This window comes from Grus americana, chromosome 2, assembly GCF_028858705.1.
Source record: "Grus americana isolate bGruAme1 chromosome 2, bGruAme1.mat, whole genome shotgun sequence".
Classification (NCBI taxonomy): Eukaryota; Metazoa; Chordata; class Aves; order Gruiformes; family Gruidae; genus Grus; species Grus americana.
In genome coordinates, this window is record NC_072853.1 from 164297023 (window position 1) to 164320280 (window position 23258).

Here is a 23258-nt window from a genome sequence, read left to right on the forward strand (position 1 = left end):
AGCACTGGCATTAAGGAACAGTTAATCAGTTTAGGAAACAGTAATTACTTTTCTTGACTTTAAAATGATATAATAGCCGCAGGGCTGATGCCTATGTATAAGCCAAACATGCTGCCCAGGCACAGAAGTACAGGCTTGGTTTCATTTCAGTTTGGGATTTGTCCACAGTTTCTTACAAATCTCAGAAAAAAGTTATTTTTCCCCCCCTTTTTTTACTGCAGTTTCCTCAGGATTTCTTATTTTCATTATTATGCTATTTTATAAATTTGTTGGTTTAGGTTGACAAAGCTACCAAAGACACATTTTTTCATGGCTTCAAAAGTTATAAAACATTATTTTGTTAGGAAACTGCATGGTCTTAATGAGCCAGGTTATGCTAATTTCCTACTCAAATGGTTTGTTTTTCATACAAAAATGAATCAGTTGTCAGTAAGAATAAATAATAAGCCCTTTCAATACAGGCAGATTTTTCTCTGAGGTACATTCTTTGCAAGATACGATCCTTATCTTTCAAATTCAGAATAGAACCAATGAGACTGAAAGAGATGGAATCTGGTGGTGTCCTTTCGGTGTTGAGAGAGCTTGATGAACCAGAGATCTTGTTGGTTTTTTAGCAGCAGCCCAAGTATGTGGTGAAATTTAATGTATGCGTCTATTTGCTAGGATGCTGGGGAGATTATTGGTAGGTTCTTGATCCTGTAAACAAAACATTAAGTACAAAAGTGCTCCCACCTAAATCAGTGAATTTAGTGATGTGAACCAAAATTTGACCTTGAAGCAACTGGAACATTCTTTATTGGTGGGCTGCTGCTGGCTTCAGAGAAAAGAGAAGCATCTCCTCTCTTTGCCAGATGGATAGGAAGAAGTAGAAAGACACTATTCAGATAAATACTGAAGCTGGTTAAAAATTGTCAGAGCTCTGTTACTTATAGAATAAATCCTGCTGGAAAAAAGATACATATTTATTTATTTATTTGTTTTGGCATTTGTTTCTTTTCAGGTAAAGCAGATCTTTCCCCACTTTGGGATGTTTTCCTCCTCCAGAAGAACGAGACCTTTGAAAACTAACTACCTAAATTTCTACCCTTATGATAAAAATATAAAAGTAAAAATCCTTCAAATGGCATCAGTTTTCTAATTTTGGTTGAACTTTCTTTGTTTCATTTTTTCTAACAATTTTCCTCAACATTTTATTCCAGTCAAAGGAATTTGTCAGTGAATGAATGTTTGGATGAAACTACAACCAGCAGCTGTAGTTAATCTGTTCCATTGTTTTGTGAAGATAGCATCTTCCATCACTTTGCCAGACACCAAGCAAGCACTCTTGGAATCATTTTTATGATGAAACCTGCCTATATATTCAGCACACAGAGTAATGTGCTGTTTCTGGACAGAACACAACCATGTAAGGTATTTTTAAGTCAATTATAAAATCCCCCAAAATAAACTTCCCCATGCACATGCCCATTTACTGAATAGCCTTGAGGAGAAAAGAAAAAAAAAACCCAAACAAAAACCAAACCAAATCTACAAGATCTGAATTCCACACTAAGTGTTATTTATTCTTAAGTCACAGAGACACCTAAAGGGGAAGAAAACACACTTGACCTGATGTGCCTACCTGAAACGCAGTGTTGTACTGTTCAGCTAGCGCCTTGGCAAACTGCCTTGCTTATTTACTTTCCTGCTTAATTCACAGAATCACAGAATCATAGAGTATCTCAAGTTGGAAGGGACCCATAAGGATCATCGAGTCCAACTCCCTGCCTCTCACAGGACTACCTAAAACTAAACCATATGACTAAGAGCATCGTCCAGAATTGCTCATGTAGTGCTAGAAATCTTCCAGAAGATCACAATGTTTCTCCCAGGCCAAGGATCTTGCTCTTTGAATCTGACCTTTCAGCTCCCTCCTTTGGCTCCTAACCACTATTTCAACTTCAATCAATTTCTAAGAAGGTATAGTTCAAAACACAAGAAAATTAATTGGAAAAAAATATAATTAAGCTCCTCTCTAACACAGAGATGCTGAAAGAAAAACAGGCATGACTTATTTTTTCTGTTGCTGACACTAACAAGTGTCAATGTTTCCTGAAGGCAAGTTCAAATATCATAGAAACAAGAACTGCCTCAGTGCCTATGAAAAACTAAGATGACAGGGTGGCAAGATCACTTTCCACCAGCCTACATACAATCTGCATCTCTGGTAGAATTGGAGACAACACCTTCAGGGCTGAAAAACACGTGCCCAGAATCAGTCATGTGTTGGCCAAAGCTCAGTTCATGTAAAATAGTTGCATAACTCTGTTCTGTCTCACTCTCTTGAGGACTGATACATTTAGAGCAGTAACAACCGTCTACTGCTGCCCAATATTCCTCTGCTTCCAGGAAGATGTTTCACTTGACTAAAATGCAGATTTAAATCCTATTCAGGCTTAGGAGGAGAGAGCAAAGGAGATCGGTCTGTTAGCCTTGCTCTCCAGACCACAGCAAGTCATATCACTGGAGCCTTCTTCCGTGCCGTGCATTATGCATGACAATCATGTTACATCAGAGTTATCTTCCAGCCAGTTTCTACCAGGTAAACTGAGGAAGCACAGCTTCACGTCTTCACCTGCACCAGCTTTGCAAATCGAAGGCACTCCGGGCTCCCTGCAGCCAAACTTCAGGCTAATGACAGAATCATTCTGTCTAGAGGACTTTTTCCTTTGCTTTAGCTAGGATGTGACTGCTAACCTGTCCAAACCAAATCAGCTAATGATTTGAACTAATAACCACCTAATGACAGTACTCTTAGCTCTCCAGATGGCAAAGATCTTTCTCCCTCTAACAGAACTTCCTGAGAAGTCCTGACAGTGTTTACAGCACATGTCTTCCCGTGAGGCTCTGCACTCCATTCCCAGTTCAGTTGCTTTAGATGTCTTCCTGTTGCCAGGATGATCTCATCACCAGTGCAGTTTAAAGACACCGTATCTCCTCTCCAAAGACTTTCAGAAGCAACCGGGAAGTATATTTGTCATCCAAGATGCCTCTGGGTTCACTGCTTTCCTGTTCTGAGCCAGCTGGAAGCTGGGCAGCTGAGGCTTAATGTGACTGTGCTCCGAAGCAGGATACATTAACTTAAGCCCAGTGTGGTGCTAACTCAGCTACACAGCTTGAAGCCACCTCAGAACATAAGCAGAATCAAATTCATATCCAGCTGTCATAGGCCACATAGACAAGACCAAAGTTCCTAATTTATAGCTCTTTTTGGAGGCTAAGATGTATTTTTTGCTGCCTGAGACTCTCATTTGTCTTCTGACAAGAGCGCAGATTTATGCCAGATGCAGCAAAGGTCCCTTTGACACAGGAGGTTGTAGGCTGAGTAGAAGCTTTCCATTTGTCACATATTATACCATCAAACAGCCAGTTGGATCAAAATGACTTCTGTACCTGATTCCTGTGCCTGGAGAAGCAGCTGATTGTTCAGAGGATGGGATTCAGTCTGACGTTAGGACATCTACATCTGGGTATCTACCCAACATCTGAACCAGTATCTGAAGCAAGGACTAGAAACACAGGCATCTAGTGCCCCTTGAGGTGTAGTCAGGAGACTCTGTGCTTCCTAGTTGGTCCTGGTGACTGACCTCCCATTGCCGCTGCTGAAGGACACAGGTACTCCAGAAAGCCTGTGTCACACCTGCCAGATGCATGGAGACACACTGGGGCATTTTAAACTGCACCGGGTAACTACATGCGGGCATCTAGATCCCAGCCAAAATGGGAATCTAAGAGCAAAGCAGTCTCAGAGCAGTTTTATCAGCTACTGCCACAGCTCTTGACCACAAGTAAAGCAATGATGTATTAATATAATCCAGTGAATGTGTGTTACAGGAGCTTGTGCCCCCTAAGACTGACCCACAGCTGAAAAACCCTAAAATTTCCCTTGCTACATTACCAACGTTGTCATAAAACATATAGCACTGGACATGTGGTGGATCTTGAAAAGTCCTGCTCCTGCCCCATGTATCAATCACTGCATTTGAAGTCAAACCATGTAATTCTTTGGCACTCTGGCTGTGAGTGGCCAAGCTCGAATGCGGTGTTGTTTTCTGTATTAAAAATAAGCACGAAACGCAGGGCATACCTCCTGGCTGATGCTTAGTGTCTGCTAGGATCAGTCAATAAATAACAATAGACCCACATGTGTGCTTGCATCTCACCTTTAATCGAAATGGAGGATTATGGAAATCTGTGGGGATTTTTCTTTTTTTTTTTAGATCACAAAGCGACCCAACTATTCGTCTGTAACACTGAGCATTATGTAGAGATTTCAAAAATATTCACAAATATTAATATTTGCAAAGCTTGTAGCAAATCTTTAAAGATCTAATAAATGAGTTTTTAAGCTTTTGCAAACAAGGGTGGAGGAACATCTGCATTTTCATCTGTTTAAGGAACATGCTATTTAAGAAGTTTTAAGCTATCACCATAGCTACAAAGTTTTTAAAAGCAAAAACAGAGTAAAGGAAATAATCCTGTCCTCCAGTCACAACACTTCTCCAGCCTCTTCAAATAAAACTCCTCTGTATTTGCTTGTGCAGAGAGAGCAACTGTTCAAGCCGTGCAGACAAACTCATAAAGAGTGTCATTAAAATACAGCAGCATTTTCCTGAGCTGGTACACAGCTCAGACTGGGGTTACTGGGGTCGTCCCAACTCAGCTTAAATTGCCATGGGAGCCCCTCCACTGTGCTAGACCACCTTGAACGTGTATCAGTCCCTCTGGAAGGCACTCACGTACTGGTATTTTTCTTACTTTCTAGAAGCCTCTAGCAAATGGAGGTGCGTGGGGGGTGGGTTACTACCAAATTACCTAGCCAGTGGGCAACAGTAGGCACTCCTCGGCAGCTGGCGTGTAGTTATCTGCTTTCTGATTCACTTGTCAAAGCCCCCACTCGGCAACAACATGGATCTTACAGGATGGATGCTGGGCCACAGCCAAAGCATATCACAACTGGGTACAGTACTAGTCCAGATGATAGTACCCAACTACTAAATCCAGACTAGGTCTGCAAGCAGCCCTCAGCAGGTGAGACCTCATCCTCCTCCTCTTCATTTGCAACTGGCATGGCACAACCCCAATGACAGAATGAGTGGAGTGAACCCCAAAACGTAAACAGACCTGAGCTGCTGGGCCTCACCCTGGTTCTTAGAGGGAAGAGTCACCCCTGGCAGAGAGACAGCACAAAGGCTTGTGTCCCACCATAGCACTCAAAACAGGAGGAGGAGAAAGAGAATGTGGCATGAAAGGCTTGAAGGTTCAAACTATGTGAGGATGAATGTCTATGATGCCTCAAAGAAAAGCTGAGACTTTGACAAGAAAAGGACTTTGCATAGTTGCTTGCAGCCCTTCTGAAGGAGCTTAACCGTATAGACTAATTTCATTCTGTAAACTCCCATATAATGCACGACTGGCTCAATCTACTAAAGACAGCTGGGACTCGAGTCAGTCTGCTTTTTATGTATTTTTCTGTTGCTGCCCCTTTACGTATTTGCTGAAGGAAAAATGATATTGAAATCTGGAAAGACGAGTTGTTGATGAGACCTCAGAACTGATAGGTACACGGTGGAATCAGCTGGTGAAAGCTTATTTTTCAGCGCCAAAGAAGCTTTTGTTCTTATTGTTATTATTACTAACATTTACTGTAGCAGCTGTAGGCTCTGAACAAAGCTAGGAAGGATCTGCATAAACATACATCATCAGGGACAGAGTGTAATAAAGCACTCTTTTTTAAAAACCATATGAGTAGGGGATATGGAGAAAGGATAAGTGATTTGCCTGAATTCACAGGGAGGATTTACTGCAGAGACACAAATGGAATCCGTCTCAGAAGTCCCAAATTAGTTTGTTAACCTTAAGCTTAGCTTTGCATTCATGTATGCAGAGAAATGTCATTGAGAAGAATGAAGGTAAAAATACAGACCTTGTCATCCAGAATAGGCTCGCACTGAGAGTAGTTTATCTTGGAAGCCCATGTTCCATTGCCCAGGCATTCTCTGTAGGCATTTCCTGGTATAGACCAAAATAAAAGAGAGATGAGCACTCCATGCTGGACTTTAAACAGCCTAGCAATTTTACAGATTTAAGAAAAGGTTACAGAATAGATTATTCACAAGGCAAATCAACTTATCCCACCTCTGTGAGGAGTAGAACAGCCTGCTGAGGAGGGAAGAGGAGAAATAAAGGACATAAGCACATCTAGAGACAATAAGTATTTAAAGATACTTATTGATAAAGTTTTCTTACAGTATATGGGTTCAGAAGACAGCAAAGGTATGAGAAGAACGTTGTAAGAGAAAGCTTGTTAGTATAGTCTTTTAAAAGGCAGTTATGTGATGTATTCAGAAATGGACAGAGAAGTTTAGGTCTTTAGTTGTCCACCTAGGAGAATGGTATGTGTATGGTAAACTTATTGCCCTACTCCCCTGCCATTTATCCCACTGTAAACTAGATGAAACATTCCAGGAGATACTGATTTTCTAGAGTCTTCCCATGCAACAACATTATTGGTAAAACTTCTGCAAAGGACCTGAAAAAGGAGCAAGATAACCACATCTCCAGCCCTGGGGCAGGCAGGCTGGGGAGGCCACACAAGAATGTCTCGGAACAGATTTCGTAAATGCGTACATCTATGTTAAGATGTGTTCACCCATCCTCTGCGAAAAGAAACCACTTCTGATCTTTTTCCAATTGCCAGTTCTCCCAGAACGGAAGTGAAAATCATGAATTACTTTACTGAAGCAGAGAGATTTCATGTCCAATTGCAATGTTACCCTGAGGAGCTCTGGGAACTGCATGTAGTAATATTGGGGGCGAAGAGGTGAGTTCCATTTCTGGCAAACACTCCTCTTCATCCCAGGGAACTCAGAGAGAAAATGATGCAGTTTTGCTGTACAAACTACCTTCCTCCACCCATCAAAAGCACATCTGATCCCAAGCAATAGGTTTTTTCCATGCCTATTTTGAACTGCGTCTTACAAACAAGGGAATTAAAATAAAACAGGAAATTCAGAAAGATCCCCAAAGGACAACTTCCTAATGAACTCTTCATGATGTTCTTGCTGCCCTTTACCCAGTTTCCTCCTGGGCCTTTGCCACGGTCATTCAGTGCTAGTTCAGCACCTAGCCACCAGAAAATAAGAGAAATGTCAGATAAAAGCATCAGATTAAATGTTTTTTAAAGTGCTGTTGACAACAGCCATTGAAAAAGGTAGAAAGACTTTTGAAAAGGTGCTTTTCCTACAGAGAAGGAAAGCCCACATGGAAAGCAACAAGGAACAGTTCACCTGGATGCTCCAGATTACACCACATCCATACAGATCACTGAATTTCATATTGCACTTTTTCACTGTTTCTTCTTGGAGTGACAAGGCCAAATAACATTAAAAAAAGACTGGTGACATTTGGGTCAACTACAGAAACTTGTGCTAAAGGTTAAGGACCTCAGTTTCCATTTCCGTCACTAGTTTACAGACAAGTTCACACACTTCCCTCTCTTTCTTACTGGAGAATCAGGTATAGACTGCCATTTTCTGCGCAAATTTTTGTACAATTTTCCCCTGAAGGCTAAACAGGTGATCAGACTTCTTTCCTCCCTGCTCTATTATTGTTCAGCATCCCAAACTGAATGTGTCTTGGGGCATCTTTTACCCCCTTTATCTGAGATCAGGTCTGAGTGGGATTCAGGTGGTTGGATCCGAGTTACATCCCTGAAAGCCCTTGTATTTGTCCCCCCCGTTTAGGCCAGTGCTGAAGCTCTCCGTGCAGAACGGTTGCTGATTTTGAGTCTCTGTAGCAAACATCTGACTCTCAACACATTGAGTGGGAAGCTTTGGTGCTTAGTCAGATGTTGAATCCCACTTCCAGGATAGTGCTCATATGAAACCCTCGTTTTATTCGTTCTGACTTTTCCTTTGCCTTGCCGTATCTTTCCAGCTGAGGTGTGGAGACCACAAACACAAGCAATACTGTGAGACACTGAGAACATACAACTGGGGCTACATAAGTACCTGAGAGAGAAAGGTGTATTTGAATCAAGTAATTATTTATGCATGTAAAAGAAAAACCACTCTTCTTTTTCCTGATTTTCCTCTAGATGCAAAATTGACAGAAAACACAAATAGCTTGACGTTGGGTGAAAGAGAGGGGCGTGTCAAAACTAGGGAAAGAAGACTCATTTGACCCCAAAGCTCCTTTCAAAGATTTTTCTTAGTTGAAAAGGAAAGCAAATACTAGGAGTGCTCCCCCTATCCACACTAACTTCTTCCTCTGCTCTTCTCATTGTTATTTCCATTTAGTACAGAAACAGAAGTGAAACGTGTACACGACTGCCTGAAAATGACCTGGTGGGACCGTGGCAGAGCATGAAACACCTCAAACCATGTATTCTACCTTATCGGGCCACGATGCCGCTGTCTCCTGTACTACATCTCTGCTCATTATAACCTTCTTTTCAGAAGGATAAATGTGTGCCTCGTGTTTCTTGTCCAAAAGAAGTATGAGAGAACAGATCACGATCACCAAAGCAAGATCAAGTGTAATGATGCCATTCATTTCCACTTCCATTTTGATGTGTAACCCCTCCACTTAGAACATCAGGAGCCGTAAAATGTGCCTCTGAGTTCTCCTTCAGCGCAAATGCAGGAATCCTATACAACACCCACATCAAAGCAGCTCTTTGGGAAATGGTGATCTGGGTTTATGAACTGTCACACCAAATCTCTTACATGGTGAGTACCTAGACAAGAGGAGGATAAAATCAAACTCTGAATTTCTCTAGTCCAGAATCTCCTCCAGTATCAGCCACTTCTCAGAAACAAATGCAACAAATAGATCTGACTTCTGGGAATGTCTAATTCCAAACTCTAGTAAGTAATTTATACTCTAAAGCAAACATCTTCCTTCTTTTTTAGTTCCAGATGCTTTACATCATTAGTTCTAATAGCCACATGGAAACAAGTTTCCAGTCATACCGAATGTATTTTCATATATCTTATTTTCATAACATAACATAATACAGATCTTTACTCAGTGATTTAAAGGAGAAATATCTGATTTAGAGAGTGAGGTAATATTAGAGATTAAGAGGCTCACTGCAGGCATCTGGAAGAAGCAGCTCTTGTTCATGCACAGACGAATCCCATGGCATATAGTGAGTCAGCCTAGCATTTCTTGGGGACACTGGACCAGCTGGATCTGCACGGGACAGAGGCTCATTGCATTCAGAGTCAGTCACATCTGGCGTGTGCTGAACTGCCTGTGTGTGATTGCATATCTCTGCACAGAAGACCCTGGATAAAATAACGGCAACTTCAGATAACCATCTTAGTCTTTTTCATAGCAGCAAACAGCTGCTTCATAGCATCCCTATGTACTGTAAAACCAGCACAGAGAAGATGAAGAAATAACAGACACTGGACTCGGTGACAGGCTGAGTCACTGGGACGTGCAGAGTTGTAGCAGTGATCAAGCAGCAAAGAGATGCCAAAAAGATGACAGATACATTGGTTCTGTGAAGGATAGCAATGGAAGATATGTGTCCCCCAGCTTCAGAGTATGTAACGAAGAGAAGAGGGAAATCAACAGGAAGTGATCTTACCAAGACACTTCTATGATCTCTTTGTGATTGAACATGCTGAAGAATATTCCTTCTCACCTGGTTTTCCAGTGAGAACTGGGATTAATGTGCTTTGTGCTAAAAGAATTCTTGCCCTTTGCTTTAAAGCACTGTGTACAGAAAGAGATTGGATTGAGTTCAGTTTTTCTTAATGATTGTCATGAAAAATAAGGAGAAAATGGAAGAGTCATGATGGAGAACTCCATTGTAGAAACAAACAATGAACGCCTAGGAAGAAAAGAACAGTTACATGATCTTTCTAGGGCAACAATAGCTAATGAGAGCTATTAGCACTATTTCTTTTTTTTTCTAGTTAAAAAAACAATTGTGCCAATTTTCATTTCCTTAGACAAATGGCACACGGAAGAACTTGGTGTACTTTCTCTTCTTATAATTTCTCCTTCCTGACTTCATTCTGAAGAACAGATACACGAAATAAAGAGATTTTTGGTGGTTATAACTTGTGGTTATTTGTGCTCTGTGTGCACTTGCACTCATATAATAGAACTGGACAAGCAGATTTAATCTTCATGCAAACGAATAATGAGCAGTAGTTGACTCATGATGACACGGGCAACACACAGCCATTATACACATAGCTTTTGACACATCATCCAATATTAATGTCTATGCTTCAGTCAATGGCGTCTTCTTTGACTTTGAAAATGATGATTTGCTTTTGTTGTAGATTAGTTGTGGCACATTTGTGGCACTTGATTGCTTCTGCTTAAGCATCAGTCCAGGGGACAGGCAAGGAGGTAAAAGGGAACTCCCTGAACAGACAGAAATATCCAGCAGTGCTCAGACTGTCACTCAGGTTGCTAACTTCCAGAAAATGTATTGCATCCCCTCCAGGCCAGCCAGTATAACATATGCATTTTCATATTTCCTCTGAGGGCTGATTCAGTCACGCTGATCAGAGTCATATTCTATCAATAAAGCTGATGACAGCAATGGCAGTATTCCCAGAGTCAAACACAGCAATTAGAGCCCCTCAGACAGCGTGCTGCAGTACCTTCCACTACTGCTCCTGCTCTGTAGCGGTGGCTGCTGTTTTGACAGCCCAATGTCAGACCTTGATGCTACACGAGCCAACATTTCGGCTCCATACACACTATAGATGCACATGCACATAGACAGTAGAAGTACCAACATTTTCAGTTCTCATGGGCTCCAAGGTGATGCCAAAAGGGTATGTAAAAGGGACCTTGATTGGCTGGAGAAATGAGCAGACAGGAATCTCCTGAAGTTCAACAAAGGGAAGTGCAAAGTCCTGCACCTGGGAAATAACAACCCCATGCCCCAGTATACACTGGGGACCACCAGCTGGAAAATAGCTTGGCAGAAAAGGACCAGGGGATCCTGGTGGACACCAGGTTGAACATGAGCGAGCAATGTACCCTTGCCGCAACGAAGGTGAATGTTATCCTGGGCTGCATTAGGCAAAGTATTGTCCACAGGTCAAGGGATGTGTTCTTTCCCCTCTACTCAGCACTGGTGAGGCCATTTCTGGAGTACTGGGTCCAGTTCTGGGCTCCTCAGTACAAGAGATATATGGACATACGAGAGAGCGCAACGCAGGGCTACAAGGATGATTAAGGGACTGGAGCATCTCACATATGAGGAAAGGCTGAGAGAGCTGGGACAGCTCAGCCTCGAAAAGAGAAGGCTCAGGGGAGGGATCTCATCAATGTTTATAAAAACCTCAAGGGAGGGTACAAAGAGGATGGAGCCAGGCTCTTTTCAGTGGTGCCTAGTTACAGGACCAGAGGCCATGGGCACAAACTAAAACACAGGAAGTTCCATCTTACAAATCAGGACACACATTTTTTCTGTGAGGGTTAGTGAGCACTGGAATAGGTTGCCCAGGGAGGTTGTGGAGTCTCCTTCTTTGGGGATATTTAGAAGCCATCTGGACGTGGTCCTGGGCAACGGGCTCTAGGTGGCCCTGCTTGAGCAGGGGGGTTGGATAAGGTGACCTCCAGTGGTCCCTTCCAACCTCAACCATTCTGTGATTCTGTGATTTACGGGACACTATTATGCTCTGGAATAACTTTAAAACACAGTTTAGGTTCAATGTTTTACATCAGTTTGAGAAGTAAAACCTTGACCTTCATTTCATTTCCAACAGCAGATGATGTTGCATTTCCGAACAGAATATGCAAAGAGGAGTATTTGATGACTGGCGGGGGTTTTTTGGGGGTTTTCTTTGGGTGTTTTTTTTTTAATTTTTATTGACCCTGTTGAAGAACATAAAGCCTTTTAGGTAGCGGTAACGCAATCTGTATAGATTGGCTGGGTGGTAGGCTTGTGTTTAGTCAGTAAAAGTCCATTAAAAGCATGAAACGAACAAGAGACAGGAGCACAGGGTAAAGGTAGGTGGATGTAATTCTCAGCAGGAAGTTAACCACATCCTTCCAGTCATTAGCGGGTGAAAGACAATTCCAGACACTGCATGCAAGTACTCCTGTAACTGATCTTGTCTTTGACAACTGGAACTAAGCTGGTCTTGAAAAAGATTTTAGTTATCTTGCTATGTCTCATGTAGATGACTTTCTGACAAGGTTTACATTTCCAGTCATCATTAAAATGGAAATCTGCCTTCTCCAACTACTTAAGCCTTTCATCCTGGATCCCCTGAACACAGAGTGGCCCTATAATCATGAAACAAGTTCATCTGCTACTGGAGTGAGGGGAATAAATAGGCAATTGAATAAATAAATAAAACACAGTCTGCTAAGTTCTGAGCTGTGCACGGCTAAGGGTATCTGACTGCTTTGACATCTTGCTGATCCATGTTAGCTGTCAGCCAAGCTGAAATGAAGCGTCTATCAACCAGAAAACCAGAACCCTCACTGTACAAACTCCCTAGAAAGTACGAAGTTTTGGAAAGTGGAGTTAGCAGTGACTATGGAAATCTCACAGAATCACAGATGCAGCAAACAACTGAAAGAGCACAGTGGGTCATGTTGTCCATCTCCTTACCAGCAGGATTTATTTAGTTCAGATTAAAAAGCATAAGCCCCAAGAATTTCTAGTAATTGATTTGTAAAACTATTTCAGACAGTCTGTTAAATCTCTCCACTGGGAATTTTTTTGCTGATACCCTAAAGAATTTTTTTCCCCTTCCTTTTTAAAACAACTCTTAAACTCTTTTTGCCCTGTATCGCCCTCTGACCAAGTTGAATGACTTGCCTTGCTTTTTGGGGTCGGTTAGGCCTGCGTATTTACCACAGGCAGAGTTCAGCCTTCTAATTTTAGAATATCAACTTGCAACTAACCTTGTTTGGCACATTTTACGAGTTCCTTCCTACACTGGCTTCAGGGCACAGCAAAGCAGGCTGTAGAGCTGCCAGACAATGGTGCCCCCAGCATGGAGGTATTTATGCAAAGTTTGCCAATGGAAAGCAAGCACAAATAAGTGAGGTTTTTCCTTAGGTATGCAACATCAAAATAGATTCTGTGAAATGCTAGCCTTTAAAATCAGAAGACATAGTGGAGAAAACCTGTCTTGTCTCAGTGTCAAGCCTAAAGGACTTTTGGAGCTGAATAAATGAAAATATACTGTTTTGAGGCAACGAGAATCACTTGTTAAGACTGGTAAATTGGACCCAGGTTTTCCCCCCCAAAAGAGAAAAAATTTAGAAAAACTCAAAGAACACAGGAATAAACCAAATCAAGCCATTCCAGCATTGAACATAAGTTACTCACAATATAGAGTACTTCTTAGACTCTGGTCCTTCCACTGTTGGACTTCAAGAGGAACTTGAACCCAGTTCAATGGATTCCTTCCTTTCAGCATCCTAATCACTGGGATATTGCGAGATTCTCCCAGTGTCTCCTCCGAATAATTTTTATTCATTTAATGTTCAAAATAAGACATTTTGCTGGCTATTAAGCAAAATTTTCTCTCTTGGGTACTTATCTGTCATGATCCCCAGTAAATCCAACAGGAACTGCATGATATAAATTCCTTAGATTGGCTCCTCAGATTTTGTAGGATTCAGATCAAATGAGACAGAAAAAACCCTGTGTTGCATAAAGGATATGTCACTTCATGCATATACTATTTTTAGCCCTTTTTCAAAGTCTCAGAAAAACTGCAAGCATCTAAAAATAGGGATTGAATCATGGGGCTGTAAATTATTTATTCACGTGCCATCCTTCCTCTTTGGTGGGTTTCTTCTGATTGTTGCAGTGACAAGCTAGACCCAGGTAGGATTCACAATGCACCAGTGCACTGCTTGCTTCTTCTAGAAATCATAAGTGACAGCGGTATAATTGTAACAGCAGTCAGATGTCCACGAGACTGGAAAGAAAAAATCTCTCCACATATTTTATTTGTGAATGAGAGATATGCAGACAAAAATAAGGAGAGGAAAGAACAGTTATCCAACCAATGCTTATTACCTTGTACATCAGCCAACATCATCCTGAAAGCCAAGCTTTGTGCAAAAAGAGGTTCTCAGATGTCATGGTTGGTGGTTTTTTTGACATTCATGTAGAATTATAATGCAGTTATAGGAGAGTCTTGGAAGGCAGATAAATAATACTTTGGACAAGGAACATTCCCCTAGAAAAGTATTTCTGACCTCAGCTCCGTCTAGCTCACCAACCTGATGTTTCCTCAGGCTTTCAAACACATAAGAAACTTTACTCAGCTTTCTATTGTTTTCCTTTGCCAAGAAGTCCTAAAATGCTTTATGAGAAGCTCAAGCAGTCTAATTATGCTCACTTTCTGTATTGATTTCCTATCTGCTAAAAAGCTCAAGTGATTCACCCAGGTCATATAACATGTCAAAAGCAAAGGCAGGAACAGAACCTTTTAGAAGTTTAGAAGCCCTCCAGACTTCTTGAGTTGAGAAAAACATTTCTCTGGATTTCTCGCCCAAGGCGTACTCCATTAGGCATACTGATAAAGATTATTATAGTCTTGCCCACACCTTTGTGTCTGTTCTTACACACCCTCTCACTCATGTATATAGCACTTCCAAACACAACTTTCCTTAGACAAGCTGAGCAGGTTTAATGCTTGCTGGACTATAGGAATAAGAAAGGGCACCCAAGGTATATAGTTCTGTTTGTTTGTACCTCTTTCTCCATCTCCAATTTTTCACCTAAGTCCTGAGGTCCAAGAATCAACCTTTATTAAATCATCTCCAGGCAACTCCTGGCTGCCTCCTAGACAGGTTGGCTACGAACCTACCTGGTGTGTTGCCCTGTTCACTGCAAGCCTTACTGAGGCCTGGAACCCACATGCATTTCCTTCCTGGGTCAGGCAGCTCTTCCCTTGCTTCTCATTTCTGAGATACACCTAACTGCTGGGCTGTGGCTACATCTTGGGCTAAGCTTTCATCTTCTTAACAACAGCAGATTCCAGCACCCACATCCTGGCCTCTGTGTCCCTACCTCTTTTCTCCACACTGCCATCACTGACATAGGCAGGTCCCAGTCCAGAGTTTCTGATTCTGATGTATCTCCACTGTGCTCAGCAGGTCACCCTTGTCCTAGGCTGGGGCTGCCTGGCAGCAAGCATTGCCATTTTAGCACCATAGACTGAATTGTGCAAAGCTGTCAGAAAAGTGCCTCTTTTTAACTTTGTTCAATGAAAAACCCATTAATATAAAACTACAGACAAAAGAAAGTACACATTCTTTTGGCTTTCCAATCCCTTGCAAGTCAACCCCACACAGTTCTCCTCAGGAAATAAAACCACAATTTCTTGCAATATTTTTCACTCTTTTCATTCCTCCAGGGTTAACAAAAACTACTCCATAAAACACATCTCTTTGACAGTGCATATCCTATTTCTCTACAGCTTAATTTTGAACTGTTTCAGGATTGGGGTGTGGACAGTGGCAGGGAATCCCCAAATGGTTGCCCTTTCCCAAAATGATCACTCCTTAGCAGTGTGATTGAGGAATTATCCTGGAAGCTGCTTTTTCTCACATCTTCTTACACCTCCTGTTGTAACTCTTCTACTAATCATTCAACAAAACAGAATTATTATTAATGTCTATAATCTTTATACCAATATACTATTAATTTCCTTAGGTAATTATTTTATGGCTTGTTACTAAGAAAAGTCTTGTTTTGAAATGCCTCGACCATGCTGTTACAGAAACAACTGAGGGAACACCAAGAAGACAGGGAAACAGAGACAAGTGAACAGGCTCTCCAGCATTCAATAAATGCTCATTTAACCCTGCTTTCACAAACACGCAGTGCACAGGTTTTTCCGCATACTGACTGACATGACAGAGTTTGGGCCACATGCGTCAAAAGCACTAAGAAAGGGAAAAAAGGAGAATAATCCTTCCTGAGTCAAGAAGTGCTGTAGTGCCCGAAATTAAAAGCACACCCTGTGATAGGTTGCAAAGTTCATCATTTTGAAACAAATGGGGATTACTCTCTTCTGTTTTGTGTTACTGTGCTGAATTTGACATGAAGATGCAGGGCGAGTCTGCAACCTCCAAAGGCAATTTGCACTTTACAGCTAATTCCCTGAGACAGCACATATGCAAACGTGAATGCACGTAGAACCCAATAGTTTTCAACCCAGACCTGCATGTATCTTTAAGCAGAAAGGTAAAAGAGGGAGATTATGAAGCAATCTGTATTAAACTATTCCTCAGATTATCACCTTATCCTTTCACTTGTTTGTCAGCACACAAAAAAAAAATATTAAAAAAAATGCCGAATCTCTTCATTCTTGCTGAACAGAAGTCAGAATTTATTTGACTCCCAAAAAACCTGTTGTGAGAGAAAAGTCTGAAATTCATGCTGAACTTACCATTTACACACACACCTACTCAAATTAATCTTTGCTGAAAGGCCAAATATCACACACAATAAAGACCAGACATTTGTCACTCATTTAACATGCACAGACATCATCTCTAGTTCAGCAAGTCACAGAAACTTGGATTGCTGGAAATTAAAACAGCACCCAAGAGCAATCTCTCTTCATGGTTGCCCTATTTTTATATTCCTCCCTACAGATGAAATCGAGCTCAAGATTAAGACATATAAATTCTGATGTCATGATGCAGGTGCTCATATGTAAGTGAAGGTTATAATGTACATGCTGCTAGACAGACATCCAGACTATTCGAGATGGCCCATGGTGTCCACGGCATCTACTCAATCTAGGGCATCCAAATAGTGCTAGATTCTTAAGTTTGAGCAATTGAATTGACCCCTAGTGATTGCAGCCAGCACAGTCTAGACTGAGATTCAGCTCATCAGTGGCCGTTTACTTTATGGAGCTGAATTGTTCTTCCATTGACTACATCTCTATTGACGATAGGGGCAACTTAATCACCTAGAGCACATATAAGCACCTTCATATAGACAACTAAATTTAAGTGTCTGGGATAAACAAAATATTGGCATGGATGTGCCTGTAATTTGATGTTGAACAACCACTCCTATGTGTGTTTTAAAGAATTCCCTCACTTGAGTCTGGATGATGTAATTGTTTTAAGAAACATAGGCTATCATCCAACCGGCATTCATAGGAATCATGCACAAATTGCTAAGAAAACTTTTATGGCCCAGAACACATGGGCACATCCACCTACATAGATACCTAAAAACCAGTGAGAGTGAGTGAGAAAGCTGTAGTCTAAGAAAAGCCTCTAGCTGCTGGTTAGTCCAACAGGTCATTAATTGTCCCATTGTTCTGCAGTGGCAGTGAGTTTCTGCGAAGCACTAAGGCTGGAGGAGGAAAGTCATTACCCAGGGCTGAAGCACAGTTTGTTTCTCAGCCTGACAGAGCAGGAGAGCACAGAGCTGTGAAGCTCCCTGCCTAACCCCCTTCTGGAAGTCTGTCAGGGCACCGGCTGATAATGTTTGATCTTTATAGTAATTGCCTCTTAGTTGAAATTCAGAATTCAATTAGTCACTTGCCATAATTACTGAACACAGAGAGAGATGGCAATGACAATGAGAGGTGTAACTGTACTTTATTACCCGTAGTAAAGCACTGTGGAATTGAGAAGCACTATGATCTGATTAACACAATAGTGGGAGAGAGGGAAAGGGAGCCCGAGGCTGGATTTCTCCTAGGACAGCTGACTCGAGAAGACAATTTGTACAGCCTGTTGAAGTAAATGAGTCCCCGAGTGCAGCCTCCCTCTAGTTTAATTTCTGCTGAGGTAAGTGGGAATGTGGGGAGCAATGTTCTTCTCACAGAGCCTTCACTGTCTGGAATTTATCAGGAATTTGGTGACCTTATGAAATCTGAGTTGCAATCACGTAAGCAAAGCACAGCAGCTGTATGAATGGTTCATGATGGAGCATGGAGTCAATCAGCTCTGTAAAAATAATGCGAAAGGTAGTTGAGAAAAGGAAGAGGTGGTGGCTGGGGATGGGACTGGATTCCAATATGCCGATTCATGTGATATTTGCCTGGTAAGATTCAAATACCTTGACATGGAATTCAGATGAAATCTCTAGTTCAACAGCAGAGGCTGTGAGAGGAAAGCAGCACACAGCAGAGACAAGGGCCCTCAGCAAGTAAGAGCAACCCAGGAACACAAGGAAAGACATCACACAAAACACAGGCAATGAGTCTTGTTAAAAGGTTAAGAGGATCTACAAAACCTGATTATCACAGAGTCAGCACTGGGGTTTTGTCTATACCACAGTAACGTCCATAAAGAACCAGAACAGTTGTTCAGATTTACAGGGATTTTTTTTTTGTTGGCTGGTTTTTTCATTCCAAACTCTTGTCCAGATTATAGATCCAGCATTTTATAAGAATCATTGCCTTTTAGAAAATTACAGTCTTACAGGATGATTCAGACAGATCCTGTCACACTTGCATGTCTTAGGATGTCTGGACAAAACCAGAACATACGCGACTGTCAACTTATGCTGTGTTTGGTTCCTAGAAAGCATCGTGTCTTCCTTAAGCCTAAATATCGAGCAGGGGAGTTCAGGGAAGAAACAGACTGTCTACGAGACAACAAAAAAACAACAAAAAAAAAAATACTGCAAATACAAGACAGATGACCATTTGCCAAAGTCATACCTGCCAGCTCTCATAACTATATCTGATATAAGAGCGTAAAAGTTCCAGATGCTTTTTGGCAGACATGAGCCCATTTTGCTGAGCCATAATTCTCCTTCTAAAAACTCCAAAAAGGGGATAAGAATGGGCAAGTTCTCCCAATTTCTGTGAAGTCAACTTGATTCTTCTTAATACAAAATTCCCCATAATCGTGTTTTTTTACAGGATGAGCAGAATACTCAGCAACAGCAAGAGCCTGAATTTTGGTTGTGGAGATGACTGCTGATGTGACAGGTTGTAAATAGCTTCTTTAAGCCACCACAGATTAGGTTCGTTTGAGATGAGAAAGTAAAGTCCCAGCAAATACAGGGAAACACAACAGTAATTCTAAGTCTTAAAGACCTATTACAGCTAATAATAGCGCTACACTTCCTGTTGATTGTCTCTCCCTATAAATACCCTCCTTCTCCCACTGTGGAGCAGAACAAAGTTTAAAAACAACTGCATGGAAACACTTGCCAGGAGAAAAGCAACACCCAGCTCATATCTTCTTTCTTACACGGCCACAATGAGGAACAGGAAACATTCATTAAAGAAATTACCTCCAAGAGCACCAGGCTTGAGCTCCAGTTTTGCCTCCCTGTCTATCAGTTTTTCTCTTCCCATCCTTGAAACTAGTGCAAAAAGGTTTATCGAATAAATCACACAAACCAAGCACAGCACTGCTATGGAGAACACTGTGTCCAAAGATGTTTTATCTGGTACGAAGGGCGACAGGCATTAGCTGACTTTGTAGATATGCTATGTGCTACGTTGATAACGTACCTACTTGTTCGAGACTGAATTTGAAAGTCCACCAATTGCTTAAACCACCCAGGGCTTCCCTTCCTACGCTTCGTATTACTGCTTCCATTGCTGTAAACACTGCTGCTTTCCCAAAATGTAGCATGAAACATGAATTATGAGCCAATCCTTTCCTCTAGGACAGCATGTGTCAAAAATTTAAGGAAGAATGGAAACATGAGAGAAAGAATATTTCATCTAACGTATGCTAGCACTGGACAGACACCAGGAAATTTGGTTTGCAAGTGATATCAAAAAGGAAGTGAAAAAGTACGAGATTAATTTTGAGAGGAAACTGCGAAGGACCATATTGTTCTGTGAGGGTTGTTTTCATGCACGCATCACCTTATGAATCAGAAAAGGCAGATCACAGATATGCATTTAGCACTCTGAGTGCAAGATGGGACTGTCTGCAGTGCTCCTTGGTCTCTGTTTCAGTCCAGCTTCCCAAGACATCTCCCAGTTTGCACACAAGTGATCTTTCTTCTCACAAGAAACCCCCTGGACAAGGAGTTGAGTGATCACATGTTGGCCAGGAAGACCATGAATAGTCTGCAAAAGCTCAGGCACGTGGAAAAGAGGAAAAGAGGCTGTTCCCCTGACATAACCTTATTAACACAATGTCTCACTCATTTGGAAAACCTGCTGTTATGTGGGAAGGTGCTTTCTTACCACCTGATAATTATTGTCTCTTTGGGGGTTTGAAATGGCATGGGAGGGAGAAAGGGGATTTTAAAATCTCTTCTAATTTTATAGCATATAATGGGTGCTGTCAGCACATGCTGTGACAGTCTAAGAAAAGCATTTCACAAGCTTCATTTCTTGGCGAAGCTCTCTGATGAATCTTAAGAGCCTGAGCTCATTTCAACTAGGAATGAATAGTAGGCCATCTCTGAACCATCCCACATGGTTTCAGGTTCACTGCAGCCTGGCAAACGTGGTGTGGCAGCTTCAACATCATCGCACACACCTTTTTAAGACCCAGATACATGTGATCTCTTTGCTGTCTGTTCATAAAGCCCTACCATAAAAAAGATCAGGATTTCAAATCAGATCAAGAGCCATCCTCATAATGGTATGGTGCACTCAATCCCCTGAATGCAAACTAGCTTCTGGTGGAAGCCTGCATCAGGGAAAGATCATGGCTACTCTGTAGAGAAGATGTCCTTGTGTTTCTCTCCCAGCATCAAAGTAACACAGAAGCATCTGGGCAGCCTTTTAGTGCCAAAAGGCAACAGAGACGCCATGGCAAGAAAAGATTTGGGAACTGCTGCAGTAAACAGGGGATATGGATTAGTGTGCAGCAAGAAAGAAATTGTGCTCCCAAACGTGGTGGAAGAGAAGACGCTCTCTAAACAGGCACCTCAATCACCCAGCAGAAGAGAATTGTATAAATAGGTACCACCATGCGAACTTCCCGGAGTCAGTTATGTATCACCTGCAGGTACTGAAGTGTCTGAAAAGTAAAAGTTGGTGATCTTCTGTAGCCAAACTTTGTGCTACCAAAGTTGACAAAGAGCATTATCCCCTTCGATTAATTGATGTCGGCAACATGAACAGTGGGATCGAGTGCACCCTCAGCAAGTCTGCGACAACACCAAGCTGTGTGGTGCAGTCGACACGCTGGAGGGAAGGGATGCCATCCAGAGGGACCTTGACAGGCTTGACAGGTGGGCCCATGCAAACCGCATGAAGTTCAACAAGGCCAAGTGCGAAGTCCTGCACGTGGGTTGGGGCAATCCCAAGCACAAATACAGGCTGGGTGGAGAATGCATCAAAAGCAGCCCTGAGGAGAAGGACTTGGGGGTGTTGGTGGATGAGAAGCTCAACACGAGCCAGCAATGTGCGCTTGCAGCCCAGAAAGCCAACCGTGTCCTGGGCTGCATCAAAAGCAGCGTGAGCAGCAGGTCGAGGGAGGGGACCTCACCTGGAGTACTGCACCCAGCTGTGGGGCCCCTGACATAAGAAGGACATTCAGCTGTAGGAGGGAGTCCAGAGGGGACCATGAAGATGATCAGAGGGATGGAGCACCTCTCCTACGAGGACAGGCTGAGAGAGTTGGGATTGTTCAGCCTGGAGAAGAGAAGGCTCCAGGGAGAACTTATAGCAGCCTTCCAGTACCTAAAGGGGTCTACAGGAAAGCTGGAGGGGGACTGTTTACAAGGGCATGGAGTGATAGGACAAGGGGGAATGGCCTTAACCTGAAGGAGGATAGATCCAGATTGGATATTAGGAAGAAATTCTTCCCTGTGAGGGTGGTGAGGCACTGGAACAGGTTGCCCAGAGAGGTTGTGGATGCCCCATCCCTGGAAGTGTTCAAGGCCAGGTTGGATGGGGCTTTGGGCAACGTGGTCTAGTGGAGGGTGTCCCTGCCCATGGCAGGGGGGTTGGAACTAGATGATCTTTAAGGTCCCTTCCAACCCAAACCATTCTGTGGTTCTATGAATTTGCAAAACAGTTCCATGGCTACAAGGCAGTGGATGGAAAGACTAGGTCATTTCATGCTGGCACAAAACACTGCACACCTTGCAAATGCTGCACACCCAGTTCTTAACAGTTACATGCACTGCTTTACATAGAGGACATTAATGTTATGCTGGTGATACAACTCTACCCTGAGGACAAATAAAGACAGATCAGCCCCCATAATATTCTAGAGACTTCTCAGAGCACTAAAAATGACACTTATTGTTTCAACTTAGCTCAGGTTTTTCTTCAGCATTCATTCATTTCCAAGCAAGCTCCTCTCACCCTGTACCAATATGGAACGACATTATTTAGTTTGCTTTAAAGTCATACTGTTAATATCTTTAATTCTTCACTTTCAGGCCATCTTTGTTAATTTTATTTCTGGTTATAATTATTATTCTTTAATTTGTTCAGTCCTGCAAGAGACTGGAGGATGTATATTCTAAGTGAGTGTTATAGCCCAGGCTTGTCTGTGCTGGTTTCCAAGCCATCAGTCCCTTGCCCCAGAAAGCTAAAACTCCCCTTCCACTTCTGTGATTGCTAAGGAGGAGCTTGTTCTAACCATGAAAGGAAGGCCACTATGTTAAAGAAAACCTTATTTCCCTATATTTCACCTTTTTTTAAATTTAATTTTTCTGAAACTGACTCTAAAGGTCTTTTCTTTAGTTCTAGGATTGAGGCTTTCACAACGCAAACTTGGTGTTTTCATCAGCCTCAGGGTTATGTACCACCTTCCTGGGGAAAACACTGGTCCAGGGATTCTGAAGAAGCACCATAAATTGGATCCAGACTGAAAATAACCAATAAAAATGGGGCATGTGTAGGCTTTGGTGGCTTTTGCTTTTTTCTTTTGTTTGTTTGGGTTTGGTTTTTTAATCCAGATTGATCTGCAGAGCCTAGTATGGTTTCTCAAGGACAATATAAGCATGAATGAGGCATTGGGGAAACAAAAGATTGAAAGAAAGAGGTGAGAGGAAAGCAAGGCTGTCTTCTTACTCCAGCACCATCCAACAAATGATGCATCCAGCAAGGGCATCAGCCAAGAAGTTGAGGTGGAGGAAAATGTTCTAGGTGTTTCAAAGAGGATAAAGGAGTTGGTGATGCTTCAGCACATGTCAGATTTACAGTGTAATACAGATAACTGCACAAAGGACCACAAGGCAGGATGCTGTAGAAAGCTCCTATCATTCAGTACCTGAATTTGTTTGCTTTTTAAATAGTTGCAGATTTTGTGTCATGCTGACATGGAAGATGGGCACTAAGACTGTTTAA

At 42.0% G+C, this 23258-nt stretch overlaps 1 protein-coding gene across 4 annotated transcripts in view; it reads right to left on the reverse strand.

Moving 5' to 3' along the window:
* CRHR2 (corticotropin releasing hormone receptor 2) overlaps positions 1 to 23258 on the reverse strand; it is a 159554-nt gene that overhangs the window by 66882 nt on the left and 69414 nt on the right. For all 4 annotated transcript variants that reach the window (XM_054817735.1, XM_054817734.1, XM_054817737.1 and 1 more), the window contains one exon: positions 5966 to 6051. In XM_054817735.1, coding sequence (XP_054673710.1) covers positions 5966 to 6051 — 86 coding nt within the window. The remainder of the gene's footprint in view (positions 1 to 5965; positions 6052 to 23258) is intronic.